Raw genomic sequence first — 27,129 nt, 5'->3', positions numbered from 1 at the left:
GCTGCTAACACCAGCATGCTTCATGTCATGTAGCTTGCATTGCCATATTCTACAGGTAGAGCCAGAAAATTGAAATGGAAGAAACAGATTTTGATGGGACCCTTTGCAGTAAGAGCAAGCAAAGCAAAATGCACGGAAACAGTATGAGATAATTTAATATCAGCTAGAAAAATACAAAATATTCCTACTGTGCATGTTTAGGGAAGCTATCACATAGCTTTAGTGGATCTAAGCCTAACAAAATGGAAACAAAGGACAGCCAGCTGAGAAATAAGATTGTTGCTGACATAGATCTTACTATCTTTGGAAAAAAAGTAGCAAAGTGGAGCAATAACCTAACCGTACCAAATGCACTCTAATAATGCCACCTGAGGTTCTGCAAACAGCTTGCAGTATTGGTACAAAAGAAATATCCAAGTGTCAGGATTGCTCAATACAAAGAAAAATAATGCAGCCCTTGAAGCTCCCTAAAATCATGAAGGAAGGTATTTACTTTGTAGAGGCTTTAGCTTTTTTTCTCGCAAGGCTAAAAGCATTTTCTTGAGAAGGCATTTGCATTCATGTGCAAGGGAAAGCATATTGTTATAAAGGAGTGTTTTAAAAATTAATTTGACAAAACAGAAGAACAAAAAAACCCATCAACCTTCCCTTCCAAACAGAAAACTACAGTAATCAACACTACTTGATGTATCAGCTGTATCATCATATACCTTATCTGGAGTCATCAGGACAGTAGGCTCACTTTTTATTGCAGACTGATGAATGTTAACAAACATTCCCGATTCCAGCAGACCTGTTGATCTGACACAAAACAGCATACATTCTTACTTTTGATTAATTTTAAAATTCATGTTTCCTGTTTCAGGAAACAGATATTTCTGCCTCTGAGTAGAATTTACATACCTTCCTGTTTCATTGTCTGTTACAAAAGTTGGAGTTGCAGCTAATGGACTACGAAGATCTTTCCGAATGTAGATCTTTTCTGTAGAAGCTGCACAGTTTGAAGATTTTTCTCTTGACACTTCAATAGGTTTCCTCTCACACTGAACAGCTAAGAAGACAATATGCAATTAAGTCACATTCCAAATTACAGACTTAGAAGTAACCCTTTTTTAATTCTCTTTATATAAACTGCAATTTTAATCATGATTCTGAAAGTAACAACAAAAAAACACAACTCCAATAACCATTAAGCCAACAACTTCAGTAAAAAAACCCAAACCAATCTGATTTGTGATCTTTTAAGTGGAGGCTCATAGGTTCTCCTTCTCTCAACTTCACTCTCCCGTACTCTCAGTTCATGTCTATGGGACTCATTGTATCCTTTTCCACAGGTCTGGGATGAACTCACACAACTTTATGCACTTAAAGAAGGTTCCCAAGTTAGAAGCTTAGACTGCACAGGCACCACAGGGAAAGTGTAAAAATCCACTTTCACCCCCCCAGCTTGTTCTCCCTTTCTGAACTCACTTCTTCCAAGCTGGAAAAGTGTTATTGCTTCTGCTGACAGAAGCAAGGCTGGTAAGGAAGGGAACATCCACAGAGTTTCAGGGGGGTCAGTAAAATAGAGCGGGATGACAAAACTAATACTGTGACTATAGTAACAGAGTGGTGGTATCAGGGCTGGAGAATTAATCTATGGCTTGATTTTCGATGTATTTAGTATTCTGATACTGTTGTGTTACTGCAGTACCACTGCATCTAGAGAGGAATTTGAAGTTTGTGGGAATTGGTAAGAAAGGAAGCCTTGTGAATAATTGCCTCTGCAGAACTTTCTCAAGTGGGAACAGCAATTGCCAGCAGCCTCAGTTGTGGAGAAAGTGACAAGCAGGAAGAAAGATTAAAAATGTTCAGTAGCTTATTTTACTCATAGAAAAATCAAACTGTGCATTTCCACAAAGCATTTTTTCAGTAGCACAATTATTAACACAGCTGCCAGCTAAATTAATTCACACTTTTTCAGACTTACAGTCTTGTTTCATCCCAAATGCAATGCATCTCTGCAGCCTACAGTACTGACACCGGTTCCGGTGGTGTTTGTTAATGACGCAGTCTTTTGTTCCTCGGCATGAATAAACCAAATTCTTTCGTATACTCCTTTTAAAAAATCCTTTGCATCCCTCACAAGTTACTGCTCCGTAGTGACGCCCTAGTTCCAGAAGAACACAAATCAAGACATTAATTTTACGCTCCAGTATTATGCATTTGAGTCTCAAAAAATTTGCTACTTTACTCAGAAGAACTGCGTTTTTTCCCCATTGTTTACAGATCTTGAAATACATCGTGGCTATAAAACAGCATAAAAAGAGCAAGCGAACCATTTTTCTAGTTCAAAGCACTTAAACAGGATAAGGTTTATGATCAGCCAAGTTGCTTATTAAATTCTTACTGATTCTGTTGACAGCAGCATTAAAAATGGACAAGAAGAAAGGTTAGCAAGAGCAAAGAAGAAACTTTTAACTTATACATTCTTTAGCAATGTTTTTAATACATCCTTACTGAAAAGCCTTGTTATTGCTCATCACAAATTCAGCTGTTGAAATTGTATGGAATTGAAAGCATAAACACAGGATTTGAAAGCAGTAGGTAATCACTTCAAAGCTTTTCTTTCACCTTTCATTTGCCCAACAAGGTAACTGTACATCCTTAACTCCTTTCATTAGAACTTCAATGAGAAAATAATGAAAACATCTGAATAATAATTTTTAAAAATAAATCACTCCTGTAAATCTTCTGATATATATAATAATACTTTAAAAATTATAAGATGCACTATAGAAAAAAGTCAAGTTTAAAAATTATTTTTCTGAATTAAATGGGTTTGATTCTGCTGGAATACAAAATACAAATATTACTAAAAAGTACTGGTTTTGATTAAGACACGCTTGGCAATTCCAATGATTCTATGCTCCTGGAGAAAAACAAAATATTCTAAAAACAAAGACCACTGACAAACACTCAAAATACTCAGAGCACCCGCACCAAGGCTGCTCTCTGAACTAAGTAGTGCATATTGCAGAAATAAATCTAAAATATGAACTAAGGCAAGGAATTTTTTATTTTTAGATTTTTTCCTTATTCCTCACAAAGATTTTTTTTGACACATTAATCTTGCCTGCTTGAAATTTCTAGAAATTAATAGGTTTTCTAGATTCCTTAATCACAGCCATATTATCACACTATTAAAATGTAAAATTGATGAAAATTTATTTTATATTAAAAGAGCATCACTAAGAGTATCATTTTAACAGCAGCTGGATTGTGAATACTTAATTTCCATAATACAAAGTGCCTGGGCTGCTTCTTCACCTGCTCTTTGATGTAGCTTCTTTTTCTTCAATTTGGAGGTGACTGCAAAGCAGTTTGCAAGACAGTGCTTGTCACACGGGAGGCTCCCCAGAACCTGTAGTTGCTTGAGGCCACATGGCACTTTCCCCAAATTCACAGACAGCAATCCAGAATCCTGAGCCAGGACAGGAGGAATAGCTCCTGGGATCTCGAGACTCTCAAGGAATACTCAAACACTTCATTGGGGAGCCAGAGGTCTCCACTTCATTGGAGACCAACCAGATTTCTGCCTTATGTTTGGGAGAAATTTCCTTTGAGATGGATGAAATCTAGAAATTATAATTTCTATGCTAGGAAATTGTTTATATTTTCTAGGCAGTTTGCTCTACATCCTACTACTTTTCACCATAATATCCTAATATTAGCTACTTCTTCCTCTGACTCCCAATTTTATACACTTTCCATTGCTTCTGAAAAGCATTTAACCTTGTTATACTTGGATATTATTTGGTGTCATACTTGGATATTACTGGATATCTATCACACAGACTTCACTGACAAACCACAAGAATTTTCTGATAGAGCAACCATCCCTAAGTAATCTAAGTTTAGCTAGATGAAGACCAAAGTTAAATGTCTCATCTCTCTTGCACGCCATTATCTTCTGTAAGTAAGAAAGAACAAAGACAAAGCTTTCAGCTCAACCACACTGAGGAACAGCCCTTTTAATTGTCTCTCTCTAAAAAAAAAAAAAGAGAAGACACTCAGTATTTCCACATCTGACTGATCTGGAACACCTGATGGCAGGCACACAAAGGGAGAGAATTCTCTAGCACACTGCTCCCATTATTATTCTTTCCAGTTTTTTAGTATCACTGCACAAAATGTAATGCATGAAAGATTTTTCTTTTCTTACCTTAACACTCTACTTTGGTGGCAATATATGAATATAGCATTCTTAAGCTTATTTTCATTGGAATTACAATACATTTTTACAATGTAAATGATTCTTCAAATCACCTGTGCTGCATAAATCTCGCATTAGCACTATTTTTGTATACTTGCTAAGAGTTCCTTATCTACTGGTTTCATATTTAAAATAATGTACAGATTTCCCATATATCAAAGAGAACTGTCTACTACAAAACTCAATTTCTTACATTATTTTAAGGAAGAAAAAAACTCCCAACAGTGTTGCTTATATGATTTTATCAGTCATATTTTTATAATAGAAAATAAAATACATAAGCCTAAGGAAAAAAAAAGGCAAAAAATTACATGGTAGAAAACACTGAAATGTTCTTCTATGATCTAATTCTAATTGTGATGTAAACCAACAATAAGTCTCACTGATGGACACTAGAGTGTAATTCTACCCTGAAAGATTGCTGTAAATCCTTTCTGTCTGTGCATATATATATATATACACACACATTTACATACACACACATATATATATATACATATATATAATACATACATAGATGTATATGCATGCAGATTGTTATACAGCTTCAGAAGAATTTTGAACTCTTTTTATAAAACTGAACCATCTTAGAAAAAAAAAAATAAAGACAGAAGTAAATACCTGATGCCTTATCTCCACATACAACACACAGATCAAACACCTTATTTAGGCTCTGCTCATTGGGAGAGTTGTCTGTTAAAATCTGGAAAAAAGTGTGAAAGAATTTAATTTTTCTTTTTCTTACCAACAAGAAAGATTAAATTAAATCCTAAGCTTGTCACTTTTCTCTAAGAAAGGGGACATAATCTACAAAGTATGATATTTTCCTCAGTACATTTTACAGTCCTAGACATAAAGGAGCTACCTGCCATGCCACTGTGCTCCTTTTCAGGATGAAAAAGAAGTTTCACTTTTAATGCTCACGGAAAGGTTTCAAGATTTCATTTATTTAATACTACCTTAATAGAACAGGCTGCCATTTTGAAAAACATTTAGCATCTGCATACTCTTATCCTACCTTTTGTTCAATTTTGTTTTTGTATCCTAATGAATTGCTCATAGCACAAAGGAAACAAGCATTAAGCCAAACAAAAAAATCCATTGCAAAGGCTACTATAGCTACAGCCACATTAGTTAATTTTTTTTATGATACAAAAAAATGGTGGACCAATGGAACATGTGCTCTGGACGCTACCATTAAATATCTAGTCTGGCTTCCAGAAGAAGTTGACATAATTACATTAAACTACATTAAGCACATAACATTAGAATCCCAGAACTGCAGGGCAGGTGCTATAGCCTTCCATTTGATCTTTAAAACACTGTCCCACAGCAACATAAATAAAGTACAGCAACAATTCAGTGCAAAAAAGGAACACACTTATAATGAGTAACAACCAAGCATCATCTTGATAATTATGTAAAACAAAAAAGAAAAAGCTATTCTTCCCATTATAAATACAGTTTAGAAGTTTTAAGTTCCTAACTTTTATTGTATTTGAATAGGAAGTCAGACTCATTCTCGCTTTGCATATTGAAAACACAACCTCTCATAAAAAGAAAGATAACTTACCAAATGAGGAAGTACCCTATCTTCTGCAGATAAATTTTTTCCAGAAGTTTGGAAGATAGTATAGATAATACATATAGTAATGTTTAACAAGCATACTTCTTTTTAGTTAGCCTTTGCTAATAATGCTGTCTCAGAGATTCACTTATTTTTGTTTAGTATAACATCTTTTAAAGAAAAGTAGTATCAACGAGTTAATATTAATCTTTCATTCCTTCCCAATTTTGCATTATTAACATTATTTATTTTCATTATAATATATAAAATATATAGCCAAATTTCAAGTCCTTCTATAAATGAAACCTGCAGTGAAATAGGAAAGTCCACATAAGGAAGAACCACAGAATTTGGCCCATGAGAATATAAAGATCCCAGACTCCAAGAACTCACCAACTAACTTTCAACATGAAGAATAAAAACTGGTTACTAAGATGAAGAAGAATCACTGAAGGTGAAACAGATAATGGGAATAATGAGTCGATGTAAAGATAAGATGCAACAAAGGAAAGAGGTTTTTTTGCAGCAAATGAATGTGTATTTCAATTGAAGGATACAGAAGAACATCAAAAGAGGATGCAATTGAAAAACAAATGACTGGTACTCTGTATTTCACCAACTTTAAGTGAGAAAAAAATATTTCTATCTATACATGCTAACTAACAACAGGAAAATCTAACTGAAGTGACAGAATACTCTACTGTCTCTCAAACTAATCTATGTCACACAAACTGCACAGCCAGAAGGGGAGCTTTTAATTTTTTGTCCAAACTTTCCCCACACCTGACTCTCACTCTTTAAAGCAGTATGGCACACCTCTCATTGGGTTTATGCTTCAGTTGAGGTTTACTTAAATACAAAATGTATGATACCACTAAACATGCTTGAACACCCCTCAATAGGACTGAGAATAGGAGAACAGGACTGCTTCCCTATTCATAGCAACCTAATTCTTTGAGTGATCTGTGAGTTTCAAAAATACATGATATATATAGTACAGATCTATGTTTCAAGTTTGTATAACATGTGGGTAGTGAATCAGTGTAGTGGACTGGCTCCCATAAGCACACAAATGAAAAAGATCAGGGCTCTTCAGATGAAAAGCGATTACTTGAAAGAGGATATAACAGTGATTTATAGAAACAGCAGAACCCTTTCTAATTGTTGTTTATAGTGTAAGAGACATCTAATTATATAGGTCTCAGAAGATTAATCAACTGAAGTATTCTCTGCACAACACACAATTATTCTCTAAGAGATTACACAGACCAATGCATATATGATCTACATTAATAACAAGGTTGTTAAACTTCCGTGGCAGCTATCAAATATCATGGTCTCACTGCAACTTCCAAATCATGAAGTTGCTCTAAATCATCAACTAAAGGAAGTGAAAGAATATGCTCAGAAGGAGAATTATGTCCATTATTGTCCATTTTTTTTACAATCTCAAAAGAGTAAACCAAAACCCTTCAGTTTTATTTTCCCATTCTGAGTAATATGCTTTCCTACTAAATAGTCTCTTGAAGAAACTACTTTGCAGAACAATTCACACAGCTGAAGAACAATTATAACAAAGTACAAAAAGGAAAACAAGAAGAAGGATATCTTAAGTGACACAGACAAGGGAGAAAAGGCTGTTCTCAACAAAATATGAAAACCAATGGAGAGACAATGAAGCAGAAATAAAGGACCATTGATATAGCGGGAACTGGAAATTACATTAAAAACAACAGCATTTTTTCTAATCTCATGAGCCCATGAGCCAGGGTATAAATTTTAAAAAGCAATACTTAAAAAAAAAAAAAAACAAAAGAAGGAAAAAAGAGAAAAGTTTTCTTCATAATTTTTAAGTATCCATACTGAGTCTTAATGCAATGGAAAGCATACTGTAAAAAATAAATAAATAAATAAAAAAACCCCAACCCAAACATACATATTTGGAAATAAGACATCTCTCCTTATCCCATTTGAACCAAAATTATGAAATAAAGTGGATTATCTACCTGGATGTGTTGTGCAGATATATCAGGGGATGCAAAAAACAGTTGGTTGACACCTGCAGCATCTGGAGTTGCTAGGATAACTTTTCCTGGAGTGGAATCTTGTCTGGCAAGGATCACCTTGCTTGGGGTAGAGCCATCATGATTTGTTAAGATGAACTGCTTGCCTGCTGAACTCTGATCAAGTGCTGTAACAATCTGAATCTTCTGGCCCGTCTGCTGATCTGTGACAATCTAATAATACATTTATCTCAAATTGTTATGGTAATTTAAAGTCACCTTTGGGGCCCAATCTGGGCACCTAAAGAAAAAGGGAATTTTGCCTTTGACATTTGTGAAGCCGGACAGTCTTCCCCTCTGTCACACATGAGTGAGGTAAGCTCAGGCAAAACCTTGGATTTTCACTCTATTTGAAAATCACTTCAATTAAGAGTGTTTGAAGCCAAACCTAAATTAATACACAAATTTAACAATTGGTCCATGCTTTTACAACACTAATGAAACCCTTGACCATGATATCATCCAGAATTTGAGGAACATCTCTAGCTCAGCCCTAGGACCTGTCAAGTTATGAGAAACTGTAACTCTTGAACTCACTGTGTACCATGTGGAGTGCTTAGCACTTCCCAGATTTGGCTGCTTAACAAGCTTCCTGAAACCACAAATAAAGTTCCAAATGAAAAAAAGTAAGCAACAAGCAGCAAGAAAAACAATAACCTCATTGTACCTGTGTACACATTTTAGGCTTTTTTTTTTTTTTTAAACATAGATATTCCTAAATAAAATAAGAAAACCATAATCTCTCCCTGACACATTTTTAAAGGAAAAACTTGTTTGCATGTTTCACAATCAAGAAAAGACCTACAGAATTTTTTTCCCATTTTATCTCTATTTTCAAGCACAAACAAATCAGAATTTGATTAAATAACCCTCCACTTAAGTCTACTTTTTCCAGCTTTGTCAGGAGTTTATAATCCTCAGAGAAAACAATCAAAATTCCATGTATCTTCTGTTGTAACTCTCCTGCATTTCTCCATCAAAATGCCCAAATGGAAAACTGCCTCTGGAGACTAAGGAGAATCATCCTACAAAGACTGTTTCCTGCAAAATATTTTTGAATTACAACTCAATAAAACAGCTCCAATGAATGTATTTTTATCTATAAGCAATTATTTTACCTATAAACAACCATCTATCCATTCCTAACTTTTATGTGGTCTTATACTGATGAATTCTTTTTTTTTTTTTTTTTTGTTATCTAACAAAAATTTCATGTAAATAGGGCAGCAATAATAATTATATTTTTAAAGTGGAGAATGGGCATAAAGAAACGAGGTCCAATTTCACAGAACTCTTTATCAGTTTTCCTACTGTACCTTCACAATTATCTTATGAATTTCTTTAAATGTTCAATATATTTACATTTGTAAAAGATATGCAATGAGAGATTTAAATTGAGTACCTCATTTCAGCAAATATAAATCAATATTGCCACTTGCAAATATTCATAAATTATCAGTTTTGAAATAGGAACGTGTGAGCAACACAAAAGGAATGTTTCCTTCTGCTGGTCTTTCCCTGTTAACACTTTTATGGATCAAAATTCATTTTTTCTCTATGCAAAAGACAATTAAAGGCTTGCTTAAGAAAAAGTCCAGATAAGACGAAAAATTTCCAGATGCAGAACAAAAGAGTATAAATTATAAGATCTGAGGAATAGGGTGGGAAATGCCAGAATAGTTATCAACGTGATTAATGCAGGGATTTCCATTCAATTTTCTCAGATATCCAGGCCTGGGGCCACAAATGTCTACAACAGTCTCTTATTTCTCCTTTCAATTTCTTTCTGTTGGTTCTATATTCTTTAGAAGGCAACATACTTTTTTTTAAATCCCTTTTTTGCTAAATTTTCTCCTTGCATTTATCTACATTTTACAATCTTAATTTCTCCTGTGTAATTTCTGGCTATTTTAAAAGCAGGCGATGTTGCCTTTCCCTTCTCTCCAAACACATTTACTTTACTAGGATTAGGAGAAATCTAATGCATGTTATCCACAACAGGGTGCAGACATGCATAAAGTGAAACATAATAGCATTGTGCTATTTCTTGAATACACAGAGGATACTCTTACAGAAAATCCACCTTACTTTCAAAACTTAGAAGTACAAATGTATGCACCTGAAAAAGCCATATACTTTATCTAGTTAGGTTTATTCATAGTATAAAAGTAACATGAAATACAGTATGTTCCAAACAGTGAAGAGACAAATTTGAAATAAAGTTGGAATTATTTCTATCTATATGCTAAAGTACCTGCTGTCATATTATAGTCCAGCTTTTCATCTGTAAAGATTCATCTGTAAAGATTATATACTTGTAGAGAATATGGCAGGACAGTAGGCACAAAGAACCATTGGTGCTTCATACAGTTCACTTCACCTCCTGTTTAACAAGTATGTGCCCTAATTCTTCACTTGGCTTCCTGCAATTCTGTGGGGATGCCTGTGTAGTTTTCACTGCATGATACAGTAGGTACAATGCTAATATCCCTACAAAGCTGCACAAATGGTTTCTGCAACAGTCAAGCATTTGAAAACTGACAGAGGCATAAGAGAAAGTTTAAACAATTAAGCACAGTATGTCAGCAGCTGACCTCTTATGGTCATATACTGGCAAAAACTCCACCTAAATCACAGTGGGACTCTGAAAGTGCAGCAGTCCACCAAAGTACAACAACTTGCAGTACCTAAATATTGAGATAAAAGTTAAAAATATAATCAGAGGGAAAAAGAAAACCACTTATCTTCTCAACAGAATCCCTCAGTGACAACACATTATGTTTCTTAATAAGCTGAAACTCAGTATTGCTAGAGGGATAATATTGTAAAACAGGAATATATTAATTCTGGATTGTCTGCTGAAAAAGTACACTTTCCCAGATATTTCATTTAAGCACTCTGATGATAATGGAAGACAGTATTTTCCTTTATTGCTTTTAAGCCTTGTCTGTTAACAAGTTTTGACTTCCTTTTGAACACAATTTCAATAAATTAAATACCTCAATAATTCTGTGTTCCAATTTTAGAAAAAAAAAAAGTATCTCAACAGAGAGGACTAATCCACCAGTCTATAACATGAGCTGGTTTTCAGTAGAAATGTCTGTCTAACAACAAATGTGACATTTAACGTTTATCCTAGAGAAAGGATAGCTTTCCCTAAAAAGGGTGACTAGTGAAAAAAGTTTTTAAAAAACATTTTACTGAGGATTTTGTATTTCAAGATGTCAGATAATCATTTATGTGAATTTAACAATATTTAAAAGTGGAAAAAAACCTGACTGGAAACAAACTCAAAATGAATCAATTTAACATTCATTTTGAACATTTCAGTGAGATGTATATGTTCCTACAAATTATTTTATGTTTCACATAAGTTCTGCTTTGAGGGAAGTTGTTATAAAGTTTTATTTAGTATCTAATTATTATTTATATTGGTGACATGTTTGTAGATGTCTGTAGCAGGAAGAATACCATTTGCCTGAGTGCTGCTCTGAACATACCACTAGACAATCACCGCACCAAAATGCTTACCATCCATTTTGAGACAAGAATCAATAAGCATGTTGGAAAAGAGACAAGGGACAAAGTAGCTGTGTTACAAACAAGTGATCTTCCAGCTACATGAGATGATAAAAACTATAAAGGGGCCCTGCTCCAAGAAATACAATTCCTGTGTGTTAGTAATATTTGCTGTAATTACAATGCTTAACTAAATGTAATTCTCCCCCACTAAAAAAGTGACACATTCTGATTACAAGTCTGCTGCTGGCTTGGAATCCAACAGAACTGTCCTGCTGTTCAGCAATAAAAGCTCATGGGTTTGTATGTCATCATCCTGCATTCAGACCCTAATGCTAAAATTATATTAGATGGCCTCATGTGACAGGGACATTGCTGCATACAGGTACTGACAATGAAAATGTACTTGGTACAGAAAAGGTACTGACAAGAGATGGTGGCTAATTGATTAACATTAATTAATAAAAGGTATAGCTGTACACAAAGCATAGAACAGGATTGGAGGCAGCTGAAAGAAACAAAATTTACTGGACAGATAAGACTGTACCATGACTAGAGCATAGGTAGGGGGAGATAAAACAAAAGATCATGGATGGGAGGTGGCTGTGAAGTCCTGGAGGGTTGAAAGCTTGAGTGCAATACACTGGAAAAGGAAAAAAAACAGTGGAAAGTGTTGACGAGTGAAGCCAGCAAAAGAAAAAGCAACCAAGATTAAAACTACCAGCTGGCTCACTTAAGTGAGTGATTTTAAAATTATTCTGCAGTTGATGTTTTTTCTCTAGGATGAAATTTTAAAATAACTACTTTGCAAACATGTGTACTGACTTTTAAAGGGATAAAATCTAAAATTTAATTTCCCAAATCCTCATTTCCATATAAATGCATCTATGTTGATTTCACTACCTACATTGCCAAAACCTTCATACCCTCACTTGAAGTGGAGATTATTACCTGGCCAAGCTATGAATTAGCATACAGGGATATACACCACTGGTTATGACAACCACAAACCAGTGTTGTCCTCAGGCATTAGGTTGCCTTGCAGTTTTTCATTACTTGTATCAATGATACAATGCAGTATTTCCCTCCCTGCCTAGTTCAAAAGGTAGAAAAGTTTCAACAACTCAGCTGAATAACCAAATCTAAAATTTACTCAGCTTTTAAAGAGTAATATCACTACAGTACTGGGAAAAGTCTTTTTGCATTCAATGGTTATACTGTTTTTTTGTAATCCTAACATTCTTAGGAAGAGGGGAAAAAAAAAAGAAAAAGAAAAAAAAAAAGGAAGCATTGGAATGTTTTATTTCTGCTTATACAGAAACAGTCTCTGCCAGCCAGGGCTGAATATTTACATTCAAACAAACCATAGGAAACAAATAATTAAAAAAAAACCTTCATGTGAAAACTGGCAGAAATAAACAGTACATCTCTGCTTTTAAAATACATCAGATAAAGCATACCTGTATACGCTGTGGTAAAGAGAGGCCTGTATCTGCAGGAACAATCTGTATTCGCTGTGCTGTCCCATCCATTAGTGTCTGTGTGACAGGTCCCTGGGAATGATTAATCTAGAAAAAAAGAAACAAATGTAATGGATTGACAATGGATACAATAACTTAAGTGTGGATACAACTTAATGCAGGAAACCCTTAAGGTGTTACCAGCTTCTGATTTCTCTGCATAAGGCTATGGACAGTCTGACACTTTGTATAAGGAAAGCAGATGGTTATAATCTAATTTAATAGCTTGATTTTGCTAGATAAAAAGTTCTTTTTGTGTCACTGTTTTAAACCCTACTTGAAACACTTTACAATTTAAAATTTAGAAACATGTTAAGCAAAACAATTCAGTTAACAATTCCATGTAAGTCAATCAGTTGGAATATTTTTTACTGTGATGTTCATGAGGCATAACACCTTCCATCATGGCTATGCTACATTTACACTAAAATATTTTTGCCTTGGTGGCTTGTTTGAGTGACAAAAGAACTTTTCTTTTAAAGCAGCAACAAACAGAATAAGAAAATTCTAAATTGGAGAACTATCAAGAACAACCATTAGAAAATACTAATTAAATGTATGAAGTTTGCCAACAGATTTCTGTGTGAATGCTCTTGGACACAATTTGTGGAAGTATTTTAATGATTTTCAGTACTTAAAAAATTCTTCACATTCTTTAGCAAGAGGTATGTGGAAGAAGGTATCATTCATTACACTATTTGTCAATAAAAACTTAAAAGTATATCTATTTGCAAAGGATTTCTGTAGTATGAAGGATGTTTGCCTTCACAGAACTTACAGATACCTTCAGACTTAAATTTTTGTTTTAAATTCCCAAGTAACTCCTTAAAACTTTTTGCAGTCCAAAACATCTAGAACATACCTTGCAATTATATGTTAATAACATTTACCAGTATTTACACCATTATAAAAATGCTTCCCTTCAACTGTCTGTCAGCTGCTATCTCCCTCCCCTAAAGAATTAATACAGAGAATATGTATCTATATCACAGTAAAGGTTGAGAGCTTTTTTTTCTTCCTGGATCAGCTTCCTGATCTTGCAGCCACACCACCATATACATTTTAGTACCAGCAGAAGAAAGGAGGCAACAGTACTCAGTTGGAAATGAGTCTGAGAAAGGGAAGGAGCAATGGCATTTCTACAAATACACAGTTTTTCCTGAGTATAAATTTATTTACTGCTTTGCTGAAGTAAGGAACAGTTTGTTATACAGAAGAATTTTGGATTTGAAAGAGACACATTCAAGCACTAAAATTCTGCTTCAGTCTTTCCAATTACATGTACACAGGGTGAATTAGAGTCAATGGGAGTCTTATGTGAATTTATCTTTGCTTTACAAACTAAGCTATGCGTTCTAGGACTGTTTTATGCTTGCTCCCTTAAAATGTCATGATCTACATGCTGGGTAAGATAAAAAGGCTCTTCAACCCCACAAAATGTCAGTTTCCCAATTTTATTTCTATATAGAAAAGACTTTGTTTACTGTAGTAAAAAAAAAAACAAAACAACTAAGAATAACTGCAGCATTACTTCAAAATTTTATTTTGTATATGCATAAAAGACATTTTGACAAATACATTGCTTTCCTCTGTTACTGTTACTTGGCAGTACTGGTGAAATAAAGCACATTGTACTTAGTGTATCCAATCACAGATTAAAAACAAAAGATTGCTGTGGGCTCTTAACAACTTCCCTACATAATTCAAGTAATATGATGTTGATGTAGAAACATGAATTATCTCACAACTCAGTAGATAATGATTAGCTGTTGGCAGAATTAAAGAAAATATAAAGATTGTGCAATGCTTCACACAGGCAAGGCTATGCATTATTTTTTCTTTTTAGCAAGTTCTGCTTTTATGCAATAAAGCCTTAAGTTAATAAAAATGTGTTTGTGAACATGATAAAATGGTTTCTGATAGCTGTGTGTTTTAAAATGTGTCATGAACAAGAAGTAATACTATAAAAAAGTCCAAACCTATGTCACAGAAGACTTCTGACCATTTTCTAGACACAGATGCCTTTTCATTCTCCTCAGAATGGGAACACCTTCCTTTTTCCTTTCATGTTCTACTCACATAAACTTTTTTGTAAGTTCAATTAAAACTATTTCAACATTTAAGAAAGGATTAAAAATGCTGAAGTTTCATAAACCTTAAATTATGTTTTTCAATGCTTATGTTGAAGAGGAACACCACCAAGAAATTAGAGCTGGTAGGTCACAGGTAGGCAGGAATATAAGATATTACATTAAGGCCCCTGTAATGACACTTTCCTTGCCAGCTCCACCTTTCACTACTCATGCATGGCATGCACCTTTGACAGTAATTTTGGCTTAGGAAGTTCTACCTTGAACTGCCATGGGTGATATTTTTGTTCTTAATATGTGGCAGATCGGGCTGCACCTTGTCCCAGATAGGGGACCTAAGCCCAACTAAAAGAGCGAACATGACTCGAGCACAGACCCTATGAGGAGAGGCTGAGAGAGCTGGGGCTGTTAAGCCTGGAGAAGAGGAGGCTCAGGGGAGACCTCATCGCTGTCTACAACTACCTGAAAGGAGGGTGTAGCCAGGTGGGGGTTGGTCTCTTTTGCCAGACGACTTTCAACAAGACAAGAGGGCATGGTCTTAAGTTGTGCCAGGGGAAATTTAGGTTAGATATTAGAAAGAATTTCTTTACAGAGAGAGTGATCAAGCATTGGAATGGGCTGCCCAGGGAAGTAGTGGATTCTCCATCCCTGGAGATATTTAAAAAGAGACTGGATGTGGCACTCAGTGCCATAGTCTAGCAACCGCAACGGTGGTAAAAGGGTTGGACTCGATGATCTCTGAGGTCCCTTCCAACCCAGCCAATTCTATGATTCTATGATTCTACTCTCATGGTTTGGATTTTTTTGTTGCTGTTGTGGTTTCTTTTTGTGTGTGTGTGTGGTTTGTTTGTTTGTTCCTTCCTTTCTTTTTTTATTTGCTTGTGGGTTTTTTTCCAGTTTTGTCCACCACACAATGAACACAGAGAGCTTACATGAGCAAGATGAGCATAGCGTGAGAACAAGCGGCTAAGTGAAGACTGGGGAATGCTTAAGCCGCACTGCTGCCAAATAAGATGTGACAGCCTCAGGCACAGTAAAACCTTGCTAAAGGAGAAATCCTATTCTACCCCACTGACGGAATGATATTCACAAAAACTGTAAGGCTGCAGTTTCACCATGAACAGAAACTGCCAACAGCTCTCTCCAGTGTCAAACCTCTGCTCCCTCCATCTTTGCCCCTGCCTTCTCTGGCTATCTCCTTTACACTGGCTCTGGTACTCTTCCCAGCTTTCTCAGACCCTACTTCATGTACTAATCCAGCAGAAAACCTTCCACTTATTTTGACTGCTAGTTTGGTGCTAGTGTGGAAATAAAGTAAGTAAGAAACAAATGAGTTTTCCTCTTCTGTGGCACTGAGTTAGTAAGTCAGAACAATGTCTCATAGAATCACGTTATGAAAATGGCAAACAACCCTCACAGAGACTACATGCCATCCTCTTTTTCAAGTTGAGTGCACTCCTCAGCTAGCTTTTACTAATCTATAATAAAAAACCTAAAAACATGAACAAAAAAAACCCAAAACCAAACCCAGGCAATATAGCCCTATTTAGATCTCCACAAAGAGCTTCATGAACAAAACAAAACAACACTAGACACACCATTCTCACCTATATAGAGGACAAGTGAGAGAAAGAAAATACCCTGCATTCCTTCTGTCCTTTGATATAGCTTTAGCAACACTCACAGTTATAAATAAAAAGCTATACGAATTTATATAGAAGCAAGTATCCCACCCTCCTCAACCTTTCTAATTGAAATCAAGACTAGGAGGAACTAAAGGTACTTGAAAAGTAAGTCGGTGTCTAGACAAGAAACCAAGAGTGGATATTTCAAGCTAAAAGACATCAGTTATTTAAGATAAATAAGCCTATACTCTCAAATTATCTGTGCATCTCTGGAAGCTGTCTGGCTGCAGTACACAGACTGTGCACACAGGTTGCAGAAAATGTCAGTCAGAAGTTGGCAGAAACAAGAGTTCCATCTTCCATTTGATTTATATCAAACACCAACAAATATTTTACAGTGAAGACTATGGCAAACATTTATTCATGAAAACAAAAAATGATGACTGATGCTTAACTGGAAAGTAAAAGCTATGTACTGACAACTCTTTTTGGTTATGAATTTTGGAACTGAAAGTGAGCAAAGCAATTCTACAACCACAGAACTCTCTGAAGACCCCTACAGGCCCAAAAAGCAGAGCAGAACAGCCAAGTCACTAGAAACACTCCTAAATTTTCCTTAGCTTCATTTCTGTGGAGCAAACTTTGGCAAGAAACACTTTGCAGCATAACTTCAAAATGGACATCGTAAAGTATTCTAGTCTTCCATGGGAGAGTCTCTGAAAGCTTTGAGTGTACTAAGAACTATTTTCTCTCGTGTTCTTGTTTTATTTTGATCAGATATCAGTCTGCGTGTTTTATTATTCAATGTCTCTTAAATATGACTCAAAATTTATGTACCTCTCCCATTTGCTGTTCAATAATTTGATGGGCCAGTTCCTCTATGGTTGCCATGATCTTTAATCACCAGAACTTCCTGCCAAAGAAAGGAAAGAAGATGCTTAACACCTATAGCCTCAGTAATTAAAATATCTTAGGGAAAATACAGTTGTGTAACCATACAAAAAGTTAGAATGCTAATGACAGTAATTATATCTGTCGAAAGCTATATATATAGCTGGTTGGTTTTCTCTCTTTAACTTTGCTAGAACTTCTAGGAACTAACTATCTGCTACCCCAGAGACCTCTAAACTTTGCCTTTCAACTTTGCAATTAAAAATACAACTCGTCTGAAGCTAATTCTGCTTCTATAATTTGAAAGAAAGATCTCTCTTGACTGGGCCAAGAACTGTAGCCCTTAGAAGCATGAACAATGGCATATTTAAACCATGATCTATGGGTGAAAGTGAAGACCACAGAGTACTTGGGCACTACAGCCCATTCTTAATCACCCTCCCCCCCCCCGCAGATGACAAGCAGTATGTAAGACATTTGAGATTGAAGAGTATATTGAAAAGTACTATCTCCTTAGAGAAGATCTAAGAAATGCCAGCATCCTTGCAGAAAATCTCTATTAACCCATGTCTGCATGCAGTGAGCACATTCACTATGCAAAAGCACTTTCAAAGTCAGGCAATATATTGCACCAAGATGTTTTCTTGTTCCAAATAAAATACTTAATAGCAACAAAATATTGCGCTATTCTCCCACACACACAGTGGGAGAAATTAGTCCTATGTAATCTAAGAAAAAAAAGAAAAAGCTAAAAAGAAAACCTTAATGCCATACAAGTAGATTAGAGAACAGAGTTTGGGTAAAAGAGGCGTAATTTTTGTGAGTTATTTCAGAAGATCTGTCTGCTTCAAGACAATTTAACATACCAGAAATACTGTGCATATGATGGTATTAAAAAGAAAAAAAAAGGGGGGGGTAAAATGTGCAAAATGCAGGAAATTCTAGTCTGATATCAGAGCTGACTCTGCTTTGAGTGGGGTTTTGGCCAAGAGACCTTCTGATGTCCTGTCCCTTGCCTTCACATGGAATATCACACAACTCAAAACCACACTACTCTCTTAACTACATGAACAATAGGAGATCCTCAGTATTTTGAAAGAAGTTGGGTTTGTAGAATCTTTCCACTGCCTCCATATAGGTCTACTGTTCAGGTATTTTCAAGGACACGAACTATGATGGAATTTTTAAGTGTTATTTCACTGATTGTCTAGGCTAATGAGCGATGCAAAAGAAAGCTTATTTTGAGCATTTTGAACCAATTTTGTGGAGAATGTTGCCCTATGTCAGTCTTTTGAGACAGCAGTAACATCTTTCATTCTGCAATTTCTGCCTCTAGCAGAGACAAGGCTACATCAATACCATTTTCCCACCAAAAAAGGCAGGTCGATAATGTTTACCATTACAAAGTATGATTATGACCTTCTCAATTTTAGACATATTTACCAACACAGCCTACAGCTACTTTAACTTCATGCTTTTCTAAAACTCCTAGTGTTTTGCCCTGCAGAATCAGTGTGTTCCAACAAGAAAACTGAACACTAATTATTACTGCTATTGCAGCGACTCAGCATCACATGGAAATGAATGATACAGTACAGTGAAAAGAAAAGCTTAATTTATTGTTCATCTTGTATTAAGCAAATACTCCACAGATGGCAAAACCTGGAAAATAACTTACAGATATCAATTCAGACATGAAGAACAAAAACAATTCTTACCTATAATTACCTATCTTAGATACCTGTAGCTATCTAAAATTGGGAACTATTCCTTTAATATATTAGAATAAACCTTCATTTTCCAGCAGAGAAAAAGATTTAAATAACTGTCACCACAGTCTGAGTTTTGATCTTCAATAACTGGAAGTAATCTCCAAGGTGTTCTCATGTAATGTGAATCTTCCTGATTTCAGAAACACTTGTTTTTCACACTTTCCTAAATCATGCCACACACCTTCAAACCATAAATGTTCTGTGCCATGACTATTTATGATACTGTTCACTGCCTAAGCTCTTACTTCCTTCTATGACTTTTTGCAGATCTGCCATTAAGATAGGAAAGACTCTTCCTAAAACTGTACAAAAAAACCCTACCTTCTTTCAATTTGTCTTAAAGATGATGTGTTGCTGGCAACAATGTCAAAACCAAAAACATCTGGACTGTCAAAATGATTAGATCACTGCCTCTCCAACTGCCCAACATGATCTACCATTGTACTTTTGTATTCCTTTAGTCTGTGATGATCCATTTGTGTATTTTCTCATTGGTGGTAATTTTCTAGGGCCAGAGTAAAAGACAGTACCACTCATCTTCTGTTGCTCTGGGTACAGACTACACAATTACGAGCATCTGTATTTATACTGATTAGACTTGCTTTACAAGTATAATCACTATATTAGTTTTCAAAGTTATTTCTTGAGTGCTTGACTATTACTTCCCATATAATGAAGTAAAAACCCCAAACTCCTCCAAAAACCTTTGAAAAATAAACTTGTGAAGAGACGGAATTAAATATCTATCTCTTTTTCAGGACTTCAATCCCCCAACCCAACTTATTAGAAGCATCTAATGGTAGGTATTTTGACAAATGATTTGCATTAGACTTCCTCTGTATTACTGACAATGCATTCATTGCATCTCTCTTTGATGTTCAGACTCAAGTGAAATGCAACCATAGTCTCTTTCTGTATGTACATCCTAAATAGGTACTGTTAGTTTATGCCACCAGTAAATGAGTTAGTGAGCTTTCTTGGCAGGAGAGGTCAAATTTATTTTAAAACACATCCTTACCATGAGTGTAGCCCCAACCCATTGTTGTACCCAGTGCCACTATCAGTGGTTTTCCATTGCTACTTTAGACAAGCACTTCATGAACCCTCATGTCAGGAAAACACTTTCATTAGCTTGCACTGATTCAGCTACTATTTCTTCCTCATTTTTTTATGTCCCAGAACTTAGGAGTTTTTAGATTACTTTTGGTGTGCTTCAACTGAAATGGGTTAGGAAACATTCCCATGAGAACAGCTCGTACCTTTGAGGGTCCATTATCAGAAGCACTAACCTCATCACTAGTAGTTATATGCAGAAGAAATCAATGTTTAACTCACACCCTTCTCCAAGGACAAAATTTATATAACTTTAATTGTTCTAACAGGAATTTGCTACTAGTAGTATTTAAAAATATTATTCCAGTATAGACTGACTTTAAAAGCAGCAGTAGGAAAAGTATTTATGTTCAGACTCTCCATTTTGATATAAATGGTAATATCTCTTGTTCTATTACATTGCACTGTTAGTATAAATGTTCCAACTATTGAATACCTTGATTCTGATTTAATGTCCTTTAAATAAGTAAGAAGAAAATTCTGTCAACCTCAGAGATCTTTATTTACTTTAAAAAAAAAAAGTCATAGCTCTGTATTTTACCAGTGCAAAAAATTATGCTTGTAAAATTTGGGTAATTCAGCTTACCCTGCTGGCACTGTCAAACCAGTTTGACTCTGTGAATCTATGGAATGCATAATGATTCTGGTAATAACTATGTATATGTATGTAGTGTGTGTTAATAGGGGTCTTTCCTATATTAAATCCACCTGCAGAACGTCATATGCACACTTAAAACTAAAATGTTATGTAAGACTTTCATATATACTTTTGACGTATAGCCATGGTAAGTAGTTAAAATTGCAGAAATTCTTGTGAACTTCACTTTCTATTATTATATCACAATGAAGAAGTATAGGAAGATCAATAGGACATTTTAGGAGAGCTCAAAAGGTTAATGTAATGGAACGCTAGCTAGAAAAATACTCCCTCTTAGAAGAGACTGTTTTAATATCTCTTAATCATACTGCTTTGTAGTAAATTATTTCAACAGATCTCAGAAAAAACAAGGATAAGTTATTTATCTCATGTCATCATACTGGGCTTAAAGCTGCTGTGTGCCTTAAAATGGAAACTAGCCCTCATTTCTATTCTCAAACTCTCTGTGTATCAATTAAGAATTCAGCATAACTTGTGCCAGATTTGTTTAATAAATCCTACACATAAAATAGAAGGCACTTAACAATCCCTCTGTGATTAAAGGTGCCATAGTTAGGAGATTGTTACTTGTTTCAAGCACTGCTCCTTATACTGTGGAACAATGTTCTGCAATGCTTTATAGATAACAAATTAAGCAAAGTAATACACACACATTTTTGAAACAAATGATGCTACTCTCTTCAATGAAAAAAAAAAAAGCTCCATGGGAGCACTGGGAAGCTAAATGAGCCAATTACAGTTCTGTAAGACATACTGCTCAAGACAGCAGAACAGTTGGCAGACTTAAGAGTAACATTATCAATGAACTAAGGAATATTTATATGACTCCTGACACACAGTTAAGATACTGTTTATTCAATTAGCATGACATGGAGATTTAGACAGCACATATGTAAGAAAGACAACTACAGGAAACTGAAGCAGCCAAACCTGCAGGCAAGCAAGGGAAGATGCTTGTAAAAGCATCAGGGAATAATTAAAAGGCACATAGCAATAAAGAGATGCATTTGCAGAAATGTCTGTACAGTTAATTTAGAATCACTGCTCTCACTGCTTTTTCATGTAGGCAAGTGCTACAGCGGGAAGAAAAGTGAGAAAACAGAACTGCTAGGACAAATTTTCATGAGACTGTCAAGTCATTCTTACTGTTTGGGCCACCAAAGGCAGAGTCTCACTTTTAGCCCAGGGCTCCTGCTGCTTTTATCATACAATCTCTAGAACCTGCAACAGCTACAGCTCATCAGCCCCACAAATAAAAGGAGAAAGGAAGGAGGAAAGGCAAGGGAGCTGACTGCAAGCTGAACCCACTCACATGAGCACTGGCTACACATCAGAGCTAAGAAGCCAACCATTTAATCAGGTCAAGCTGCCCCGTGCAATGTCAGCCATAGCCTGCTTCTCCATCTGCAGCAGCCAAAATTCTGTATTGATACAGGAAAGAAACAAAACAAAGCAAATAAAAAAACAAACACCAAACCTTCAATGGGTTCCCTGTGCCAGAGATGAAGCCGAACAATATACCAGACGAAGAAGTTCATCTGATTGAAGATTTCTCCCTTCACTTGATTTGCTTCAGCCAGGTCTGTTCTCCTGCCTGGCATGCAAAGATGACACTAACACAGCACAGCAAGTGCAAACCCTCCTTTCAGAACACACTCAGGCATTAAATCAATATGATATCATTACAGCATTTTACAAAGAGGTAGCCCCAGGTAGTCCCACTCCTGGCTAACAGTACTGTTCCCCTCTGCATTGGACCTTGTGATTGTACAGCTGTGAGCTCATCTTCTGAATTTATTCACCCTGCAGCTAACAATAGCTATCCATAACATAAGAAAAGCAGGTAGAAGCAGAAATAAGGCAATTTCTTCTGGGAAAAAAGCCCATATTGTTACAACAGATTATATATTGCCCCCCAATTACCAAATTGCCCACATAAGTGTGGTGTGAGATGACTGCTTGGACTCTTCACTGAACTACAGCCATAGACAAGGTAGCTGATATATGAAGCTAGACAATGGAAAGGACATGCAAACCTATTTAACAGTACTGCTAAAAATTCTCCCCTTACAACTTGTGTATGTTCACATTCACATAATTTCCTTCAGAAAACAACCCCAAGTTTCACACAAACATGCTTCCAGCAAATCAGTGTTGACACTCTTTCAGATAAAAATACCCCTTTATAAATATCAACACTGCCTCTTTCTTGTCTTTATTTTTATTTTTGTTTGATTGATTTTATTTTTTGCTTTATCAATGACACAGAATTAGATTTTGTTACAGGGTGTGTGTTTTTGCTGGGGTTTTTTGTATTTGTTTTTTTAAAAACTGTTTTTAATACCTATAAACATGTACATAAAGCACTCTGGAAAAAATAACCAGATTAAGTCAGTCAAGAGTGAAAGCATTAGTCATGTTGACACTTACACTGTCCTACTAGTACCTCAAAGGAAACATTACCAAAACAAATGGGGCAGTTCCCACACCACAAAGTTACTGCTTTGAACAGCAACTTCAACTTATTTGGAATGAAATAATAATTAATTATAGCTAATATGACAATGACAGAGGGTTTGGCTTTGGCTTTTGGTGGCCAGCTTTTCAAGTTTCTGGTTTAACTTCTTACAAAGGTAGTCAACTACTCAGCTTAGTCTGGCCCATCTTACCATGAAGTTGAACCAAATAAATTCAAGTTAAAAAAACTTGGACAGCCATTCAGAGAAGGCCTGGCCAAGTCAACAAAATTAACCTAAATATTGACATAGAAAGTCAGTTTTTAGACCATGATTTTCAAGAAGGAATGTACTTCCTTACAAAATCTGCAGCACTGCACTGTAAGATACCCAGGGCTCACTCAGAAAGCACAAGTAACCTTTCCATGTAGGAGAATTGGAAATTAAAGGGGTTTGATTCTTCAGAAGACAAATCCTTACTTGCTTTAAGGGTTTGGTAAGTACTATCTAATGTAATGAACTACAGAATCAAAGGCTGCTGACCAAAGGGCAAGAATATGGAGAGGTCTGCATATACAATAGAAACAATTGGATTTACTCCCCTGTTGCAGCTTTATCCATCATTCTCAACCTGATGAAATCCTGCTTTGCAGTAGTTTACCTATGCCAAGACTGTACAAGCACAGCGTAAAGTGCTAAAACCAACTTGAAACAACAATGAGGCAAAAAAAATAAAGTAACTTAGGTATTGTTTAGTTTTCCCCAATGGCCACTCTGATGGGTTGCAAGCTGCAGCCTGTGACAAAAAAGCATATGCAGACAGCTGTGCCAGCCAGAGCCTGCGGACCCCACACCCACCCCAGCTGCTTACTGCTTCCTCAGAGTGGATGTTAATAACCCCATGGGTCTGGGAAAGCAGATAGGGGAGAGAGAGCTCCCTGACTTGCATCAACCAAAAGAACTCAGGTTAGTAAAGCTTACTTTTAAAACTGCTTAAGCCAGGACGGCTGCTGAAGCAGGAAAGGCACAAACCCCCTCCACCCATTGCAGCACTGCCAGCTGAGATTCACAATTTGTCTGCCAACAAACCAAGCATGTATAAGGTAAAGATCTGACACCACTCTATTCCTTATACACAGTTAAGCTCCCTACTTGAAAGCAAGGCATGCAACATTTTTTCCTCAAAGGTCTGATTTCCAGACATTAGACACAGTTTACTTTCTTTAAGGAAACTGCTGTCCCTTACAAAGGAAGAAAACTCCAGTAACCTCACTGGATGCCCAGACTTCTAACAGTGTAACACAACGAGCACGTGATAAATCAAAATTAAGAGTATCAGCATAGTGAACAAGCAACCTAATCTTACCAAAGTAAATATTATATTTCACATTATAGATAAAAGCCAGTTCTCACTGGACTAACATTTGAAGTAGTCTGTAATTATATTTGGCCCTTTAATTGCATGCTACAGTATCACTGGAGTTTTGTTCCCCTCGTCCCAATACAATTTCAATAACAGAATACAATCATGAAATAATTCATGGCAAAAGGTATTTGTGGAGGGCACCTTGTTCAACTCTCTTCCCCCCGAAGTAGTCAGCTTCCAACTTACACATGTTGCCCAGTGTTTTGCCTTCAGAGGCTTAGAAACTTGACCAGAAAAATCACTGTAGGCTTTATAAACGACAGTGGTCCCTCCACTTCCAAGTGGAATCTTGGCCAAGGCTACAACTATTCTTAAAGATACCAGAACTCCCATCAAATTTGTTTCCTTCAACACAGGTAAACACAACCCACAGGAAAAAGAAGAATATAAGTGTCACAAAAATTAAGAGGGAAAGGAAAGCTAGTTAATTTACCTATCTGCAATCTCTTTTCTTTAATAAGGATCTTGATCTGTTGCTGCAGAATGCAACAGACCCAAGTGGTGCTCAAGAATCCAGATATAGTTTGCACAAGATAAAGAAGCAGTTGAGGACTGTACAATCAACCAGGTGATGTCAGTTATGTTCCTGTACCAGGTGCTTGCTCATGTACAGCTGACCACCATCATACAAAAATACGTAGTTCTCTGATAAGAGAAGGTGTACAATGCCTCTGAAGAAAGAGCTAGACACCAAGCTGAATGTTTCACAGACCTGCAGACTTCCCTCAAAAAAGTGTCCCTGAGGAAAATTGTACCACGATGACAAATGGACTATTAGGGAAAAAAAAACCAACCCAATTATTTTCAGATAGAAATGCTGTTACAGAAAAAGTGTAGAACTAGGAGAGACCAGCAAGAACATCACCTTGCTGAGTACAGTAATAAGATATTTTCCCTTGCTCTCTGATACTTTTATTGCTACTTGTAAGTATCACTGATTCCAAAACCAAAGCTGATCTGCAGAACACTTATGTTTTTTGCCATAATAATTTTTATGATAGGTATGGATGCAACACTTCCTACTACGCTCTTTCCCAAGTGCACCTTGCTGATGCTGTCAGTAGCTTCAAGTCAGAGATTTCACTTATGAAGAATGCCCAACTCAGTTTTTCGAGAATCATGTCCACGTGTTCATCTTGCGGTAAAACCAGAATCAAAACTTTTTTTCTGTTGTTCAAGTTTACTTGCACAACACACGCTACCTCCAGTCTTTCCTCTGCACTGTCCAAAGAAGTTTATCCTGTAGTGGAGCCGTGCTTTTCACACCTAAGGCAGTACGTTGCAGCACTCAGAAAATACAGAACCCCCAAACCGCGCAGACTGAAAGAGAAACCCCACCCAAGTAGGCAAAGTAACAGCGGCAGGGGTCATCTCCCACAACAAAAAAACCTCCCGGTGTTACGCAGAACATAGCACCTTAACCCAAATTAACCCAGAAAGCAGCCAGCGATCTCCAAGAAGGGGGAGGCGGAGAGGTGATGGGAGTCAGCAGGCACGGGGTGGCTGGGGGAGCGTGGGGTGTACGACGGCCGCCCGGGAGGGCCGAGGCCGGGCACGGCAGCCGCGGGGAGATGAAGACAAGAGTGGCGACCGAACCTCAGCCGGGAACCATCCTCCCCCCCGGCAAACTGCCCTCGCTTCTCCCCCTCCCCAGCGCATGCGGCCGGACAGGGCGAGAAGGGGGCAGCGAGCCATAGCGCCCGGGACTCGTCCTCCTCCGCGGCCCGCGGGGCTCCGCACAAAATGGCTGCACGGGTCGGGGCCGGAGCCCAGCACGAGGGTGGGTGGCATCGCCCGCCGCCTCCCCCCGAGGCCCCTTCTCCCCGGCAGGAGGGAACCGTAGCCCTCCCCGCCGGCGGAAAGCGGCAGCCGGCACCGCCCGGATGCGGGGCGGCGGGAGGCACAAGCGGTTCCTGTAGGTGAAAGGTCGGGGGGCGCGGAGCCGCCCGCGCCGAGGCCTGAGGCGGGGCGGGACGGGCAACGGGACGGGCGGCGCCCGGCGCCACGCTACCAGGAGGCGGCGGGCCGGCAACCGCACGGCGCAGGCCCACACCGCTTGCGCGCAACCGCCGCCACTACCGGGGAAATCGCTCACCTAGCGGGCCCGGAGGCCTCTCCGCGGGTTTATTTCTCGGCGGCGGCTGCGGCTCCCGGAGGTCAGAGTTCGCGACCCC

General features: G+C 37.1%; 1 protein-coding gene across 5 annotated transcripts in view; it reads right to left on the bottom strand.

The window, feature by feature from the left end:
- The window catches only part of NR2C1 (nuclear receptor subfamily 2 group C member 1), a 43,743-nt gene extending 16,614 nt beyond the window's left edge, over nt 1-27,129 (bottom strand). The window contains exons 1-8 of one of the 5 annotated variants that reach the window (XM_030468699.1): nt 27,051-27,129; nt 17,477-17,552; nt 12,865-12,972; nt 7,829-8,059; nt 4,877-4,958; nt 1,970-2,149; nt 904-1,051; nt 711-801 (exon numbers count right to left, since the gene is read on the bottom strand). In XM_030468699.1, the coding sequence (XP_030324559.1) occupies nt 711-801; nt 904-1,051; nt 1,970-2,149; nt 4,877-4,958; nt 7,829-8,059; nt 12,865-12,972; nt 17,477-17,530 (894 nt within the window). In that variant the 5' untranslated portion in view covers nt 17,531-17,552; nt 27,051-27,129. Of the gene's footprint in view, nt 1-710; nt 802-903; nt 1,052-1,969; nt 2,150-4,876; nt 4,959-7,828; nt 8,060-8,422; nt 8,478-12,864; nt 12,973-17,476; nt 17,553-27,050 lie in introns of those variants that run through there. The other 4 variants (XM_030468707.1, XM_030468714.1, XM_030468729.1 and 1 more) reach the window with 4 other exon arrangements.

Source organism: Calypte anna, chromosome 1, assembly GCF_003957555.1.
Source record: "Calypte anna isolate BGI_N300 chromosome 1, bCalAnn1_v1.p, whole genome shotgun sequence".
Classification (NCBI taxonomy): domain Eukaryota; kingdom Metazoa; phylum Chordata; class Aves; order Apodiformes; family Trochilidae; genus Calypte; species Calypte anna.
This window is presented reverse-complemented; position numbering and strand designations above follow the sequence as displayed.